The 5,955-nt window shown below is 53.2% G+C and overlaps 1 protein-coding gene across 5 annotated transcripts in view; it reads right to left on the bottom strand.

Annotated features, from left to right (window-relative positions):
* Positions 1–3,772, bottom strand: part of MACF1 (microtubule-actin crosslinking factor 1) — a 344,123-nt gene extending 340,351 nt beyond the window's left edge. For 3 of the 5 annotated variants that reach the window (XM_014541584.1, XM_014541592.1, XM_014541587.1), the window contains exon 1: positions 3,486–3,772. In XM_014541584.1, coding sequence (XP_014397070.1) covers positions 3,486–3,705 — 220 coding nt within the window. In that variant the 5' untranslated portion in view covers positions 3,706–3,772. The remainder of the gene's footprint in view (positions 1–3,485) is intronic. The other 2 variants (XM_005868634.2, XM_014541591.1) reach the window with 1 other exon arrangement.
* Between the last annotated feature and the right edge of the window lie 2,183 nt (positions 3,773–5,955).

Below are 5,955 nucleotides of genomic sequence, written 5' to 3'. Positions count from 1 at the left end.
GATCTTTGTCTCTGCCTTTTTCTATAGGCCAGTATCTTGAGGCTTCTCCCACAAGGGACCAGAAGGTCTCTCAGGTAAGTCTGGAGGCCATGTCAACTATTTATACTATCGCCTGCAGAAGAGTCAGGCTGGCCTGGTTGCCAGGTACTGCCTAAGCAAATGAAAATAGCAATATACTTTTGAGTTAGAAGGTCTGGGTCTACCAGTCCTATGTGACTACAGGCAGTCCCTTAAACCCTCGAGGCCTCAGATCCGAACGCCCGTCCTAACTAACACCTAGTTAGTATGAAATCTTTATGTAAACCATACCGCTGACCAACAGAAACAAGGCATTCACATGAATGACTACTGTCCATGTCAATGTACCTGGGCTCAGGGAATTGAAAATAGGGCTGTCAAAGAAAAGAGACAGAAAACGGAGGGAAAGGATGAGGACGGAAGAATCAGCTTACAGCATGCATGGAGCCCCTCAAACCTGCGTGACTCTGTAAACTGAGACCAGCAGCTTTCTCAGCCCTGACATGCCTTTCCCCCGACATGTGATCAGCAGGGGTTCCCCACCAGGCGTCCCAAGCACAAGCGAAGCCTTGAGACCAGCTCAGATGCCAAGGGGGTCAGGGAGAGGGGAGGTCTCTGTGTTTGCGGAGACTGCTTCAGACATCCCCTCTTGGCTTCCTGACCCAGACCCACGGAGAGGAGAAAGCTCACAGGCCAGAGCCGGCTTCCAGGGTAAGACTGACTTCACCTCCTCCCAGAATGCGAGTTCCAGCTTCAGACAGCCTCAGAGCACCCAGGGTCTCCCAGACACACCCCTCCTGCTCCTCACAGATCCCCTGCAGAGTAAGGCTGCCTGTTTAATTACTAGAACCCCCACGATGTTCTAAAATCAGAGGAAGATTGCAGCCAGGCCCTGAAGTCGCAGCCCCGCCTCCTCCGCTGCCTCTCTTCTCTCCATGCTCAAAGCCCAAATGCATCGCACAAGTTATTTTTAACCGTGGCAGCCTCCCCATTTTCAGCCTCTCTGGCCCAGCCCCCTCCTCAAGACAGTCATTGGCAGTGTCAGGACGTAAAGATCAGCATCGATGCCGAGCACAGCACAGCACAGCGCCTGCCACCCCTTTGCTCAGATGACCTGGTAGCATTCTTAGGGGCTTTGCCTGGGGATTCAACCCCCTTGAGTCCACGCCTGTTCTAGACTCAGAATGTTAAACAGCAGGCAGCTCAGCCCCTAGGGCTCCTCAGAGAAGACTGAACGGGGAAATCATCACAAAGGGACCTATAACTGTGTGTGAGGGCAGAGGGGGCGAGAGGGTACAAGGCAGGGAGGAGGAGGCCTCCACTGACGCCTTCTGGTGAATGCAGGGAGGGGGACGTCCAATGGCCCTTCCAGGCTGGGGGCTAGTAACGCCCTTCCTGCCCCCTGCCAACAGCTCTAAAAACTCTGTTCACTGGCTGATGCCACAGGCCCAAAGGGTCCTTCCTCCAAGAGCTCCCTACTGCACACAAGAAGTTCGAACTCTCCGGCCTGTCTTCCAGGTCCCCTGCCTGCTGCTCACCCCCTCTGAAAATCCTTTCCTGACTGCCGGAGCCCACAGGATGTCTAGCTTGCCATTACAGCCCACTGCCTGTTCCTGGATCGCAATCTGTCACATATCCTCTCCTGAACACTCCTTGCATTCATTCAGCCATTCAAAGCTGGTCGATCTCCAACATGCACAAGGCCTGTGCAAGTACCTGGGGTGCAAACCTAAACAAGGCCCAGTCCTCAGGGAGTGACAGGCGCCCTGTGGGATAACTGGGCAAGGGAACAGGGAGGAGAGGAAAGTATAAATGCAAGAGAGGAGGAGGGAGCTTTGGATACACTTAGGCCTCAGGGACAGAGGAGGTGGCACTTAAAGGAGGAGGCGGGGTTCCCAGCTCCGTGCAGAGACGTTAGAGCACAGAGGTCTGCTCCTGCAAGATGCACAGGTCTGGAGCCAAGGCCCAGGTCACTGTGACAGGGTGCTTGTGGGCACCAGGTGAAGCTGAACAGGTAAACGGGGGCCTGACTTCAACGGATCTTTATGCCACAGCCTTTATTTCACCAGCAATGATGAGCCAAAGGAGGTTCATAAGCAGCTGAGAACAGGATCGGGTTTGCATTTTAGAACAGATTTCAACTGTGTTAGTCATGTGGAGGAAGAAGGGCGAGCCTGGAGAACTATTTTTTTAGACTGTGGATGGCATGTCCAGGCGGGGGTGACAAAGCAGGGGAGACAGGGGCATTATTTGAGAGACACAAAGGCAGGACAGGTCTCGGTGATGGATTGAAAGTGGGTGATGTCACTGAATTAGCTGCAGGCACTGCTTTGTCTGCCTTTCTGTCTGCACTCTGGCACCAAGGCCTGCTGACATGCTAAGCACTACCCGCCGAAGCAGCTCTGGATGCCTTCAGCGGAAGCAGCAGAGAGCACTTCACAAAGTTCTTCACTGCACCTAAACACACGCGAAGAGCTTTCTGTACATCATCTCACCTAATCCTCAAGGCAGCCCTGCACAGCGAGCGTGCTTAAGATGGGGGGGGGGGGGGGGGGGGAGTGAGGCTCAGCCAGGATAAGAGATGTGCCCAGAGTCACAGAGCTGGTCACGGGCAGAGCCACAATCTAGCATTCACCCTCTGACTCCAAACCCTGGGCTCCTAACCACTGCACTGCCCTGCACTGCACGGGAGGCAGCCCAGCCCTCGCACTGTGGAAAGGGTATATACGCACTTGCAGAAGGTAACGTGAGTGAAACTGTCCTCTCCAAGGGCTTTAATCCAAGGAAATAACTCAGCAGAAGTCAAGGGTTATTATTCATAAAGATGGTCACTACAGCTTTGTCCATTATGGCAAAAAGGTGAAAAATGAGTAGGATTTTAAAAACCACGAAATATTATTACACAGCCTTTAAATATGGTAACTATAAAGCCTAAAAATAGGGAAGATCTTTTTCATATACAAGTAAGGGGAGAGAGAACGTAGGGGAGGGTGGGGGTAAGGGGGAGAGATCAACCAAAGGACTTGTATGCATGCATATAAGCCTAACCAATGGACACAGACACCAGGGGGTTGAGGGCATGGGGGGGGGGGAGAATGGGGGGATAAGGACACATATGTAATACCTTAATCAATAAAGAAAATTTTTAAAAAGTAAGGGGAAAAGTCAGATCTAGAATGGTCCATAAGCCATGAAAGCAACTTCATGGGGACAAAGGCGGGGAAGAGGTCACAAAAATGAATACAGGTCTCCTGCTAGCATGGAGGGATTGGGGTGGCAGACTTTCCTCTTTCAAATGTTTCTTTAATGTGACTTCGTCACCTTTCCAATAGTAATAGTAACAAATTTGATTCCCGCTGCCTTGTCAGAGAGCCTTGGGTTGGACCCCTCCACTGCCCGCCCAGCCGGTGCACACTGGCCCATTCTCCCCGTGCCCACCGCACCGGCTCCCTCCCGGCCTCTCTTACCAGCGACTCTGACCACAGCTCGCTCCGCAGGGTCCAGCACCGAGTCCTGGCTTTTCCGCTTCTTCTGCTCATGCAGCGGCAGGTTCCAGGGCAAGGTGTCCCCTGGGGGACAGGGAGACAGGCTCCCTGACCGCTCGCTCCTGTAAGACCGCTCACTCCGGCAGGACCTTTCGCTCCGGCATGACCGCTCACTGAGCGTTTCTTCATCCGAGGAAGACATGGCCCAGGTAGGGCCTGCAGCAGCAGGGCCTGGGGGCCCAGGGAGAAATGATCTGGAGGAAAGAGGAGGTCATTGTGAATAAGAAACACTGGGACTTGGGAGTCAGAGAGGTTCTAGTTTTGGTTCTGCCACTGATCTCATCTCTCTAAACCTCAGTTTCTTCATCTGGAAAATGGGATGATGATAATACATGGCAATACCAATTCACAGGGGTTGGGGGAAATCACATGAGCTAATATAGATGAAGATGTCTACAAATCTTAAAACACTGTGTAAAAGATAGCTCCTGCCCAGCCAGTGTGGCTCAGTGGTTGAGCATGGACCTATGAACCAGGAGGTCCCGGTTTGATTCCCGGTCAGGGCACATGCCTGGGTTTCGGGCTTGATCCCCAGTGTGGGGCGCGCAGGAGGCAGGCCATCAATGATTCTCTCTCATCATTGATGTTTCTATCTCTCTCTCCCCCTCTCCCTTTCTCTCTGTAATCATTAAAAAATATATATTAAAAAAATAAAAGGTAGCTCCTATTACGAGTAACCACTATGATTGTTACTTGGTACATTTGGAGGATTAAGCTTCCAGGTCCCACAGGTAGATGTGGATTCAAATTCCTCCCCACCATTTGCTAGTTGTGTGACCCTGAGGAAGCCATTTAACCTCTCTGAGCCTCGGCATCCTCATCTATGAAACGGGGATGGCGATAGCACCTACCCTGACTGGGTTGTTGGCAAGGAATAAACCAAGTCCAGCAGGGAGAGTGCTTAGCAGTGCCCACTGTTCAATAAGCACTCAACAAGCAGCATCCGTTATTACACTCCTGTACTGCTTACCTCCCAGGAATGGTATAAGGATAAAATAGGGCAACAGATGGGAAGTATTTTCAAAAAGCTAAAGCAAGAGCTCAATGGCAGGCATGAAACAAAGCATGAGCTAGAACAGGCAGATATTCTTTATTCCTCCCATTCTGGTTTGGCCACTTACAATTGGTGCGATCTGGGACAAGTCACTTCACCTCTCTGAGACTCAGTTTCCTCATCTGCAAAATGGGGGTAATATTTCACCTTAGAGGATGTTCCAAGAACACAGTGAAATGCACACGTAAGACTGGCTGGCACCATGCGTGTCACACAACAGGCACTAGATAAAAATGTCCATTTGCTTATTCCAAGGGCGGTAGGAATAAAAGGCACAGCATGGGGAGTGGGAGTGGTGGTATAGAAAGTCAGTTTTTCTGGTCAGTTTAGCTAGTGGAGCGATCTGACAGGAAACGATCATTCTGAGGCCAGCTGGGCTCCACCAGCCAGACTGGGCAGCCTTCCCTCAGCCAGGCCAAGCTCACTTCCCAGAACCATCTGCTACACATGGCCCACCACCCCAACGGCCTCATCAGAGTGCGGATGGTGCATGCCTTCAGCTACCAGCCTCCCTGCAGGCCCCATATTCAGCCCAAGGAACCAGCTCTCACTGTAGCTCTAGGGCCCAGGGAGGGCAGGAGCCCGAGGAGTTCCCTTGGGGGAACATCTGCACACAGAGCGGTATGGAGTCATTCAGGTGGCCTACATGACTGGACACCCTGGGTCTCTGGCACAGCTCCTCCTGGATTCCCGACATCTCAGCCTGGAGGCAGCGAGGGGCAGAGACAGCCTCCTGGGTCATTGGCAGATGCCCACCATAGGCACAGAATGCAAACAGATAACAAAAGAAACATCAAACAGCGCAGGGGGCCTCTAGGCAGCTCCAGGCAGACGGAACAGCGCTGCCCAGGCCCCTCTGTGGCAGGAGCCCGGGTCCTCTTCCCACGGAACCCACCACCGAAAGCAGAAAGAAAAAGACCCTCGGTCCTGGCACATCTCTGCCCTTTATCGTAGCATGTACCCCTCCCCCCAATACCTTCTAAGGCCACCTCCCACCGGTAACGGCAGGTCAGATGCTGGAGTGACTGCCCCCGCCGTGGGGACATTCAGGCCCCGCTTCCCTCCCTACCCTCAGCCTCGGACAGGAAACGCCCCTCCTCCCGGACCACCTGCTTCAACCCAGGTCCGCCCATTCCTCCCCAAGACGCCCATTTTACTACAAAGGCCGGCTCACCCACAGCCTCCTCCCTAAGAACCCGCCCCTCCCCGGCCCGACGCCGGTCAGTCCTCGACCCCTACAAACACCTGTTTGACCCCGGGGTTCTCACCCGCCCCTCGGTCACCTGAGTCACTCCATCAATCCCGGATTCACCGGAGCGCGCGCCACGTCCCCCACCC

Source organism: Myotis brandtii, unplaced genomic scaffold, assembly GCF_000412655.1.
Source record: "Myotis brandtii unplaced genomic scaffold, ASM41265v1 scaffold274, whole genome shotgun sequence".
NCBI classification, from domain to species: Eukaryota; Metazoa; Chordata; class Mammalia; order Chiroptera; family Vespertilionidae; genus Myotis; species Myotis brandtii.
This window is presented reverse-complemented; position numbering and strand designations above follow the sequence as displayed.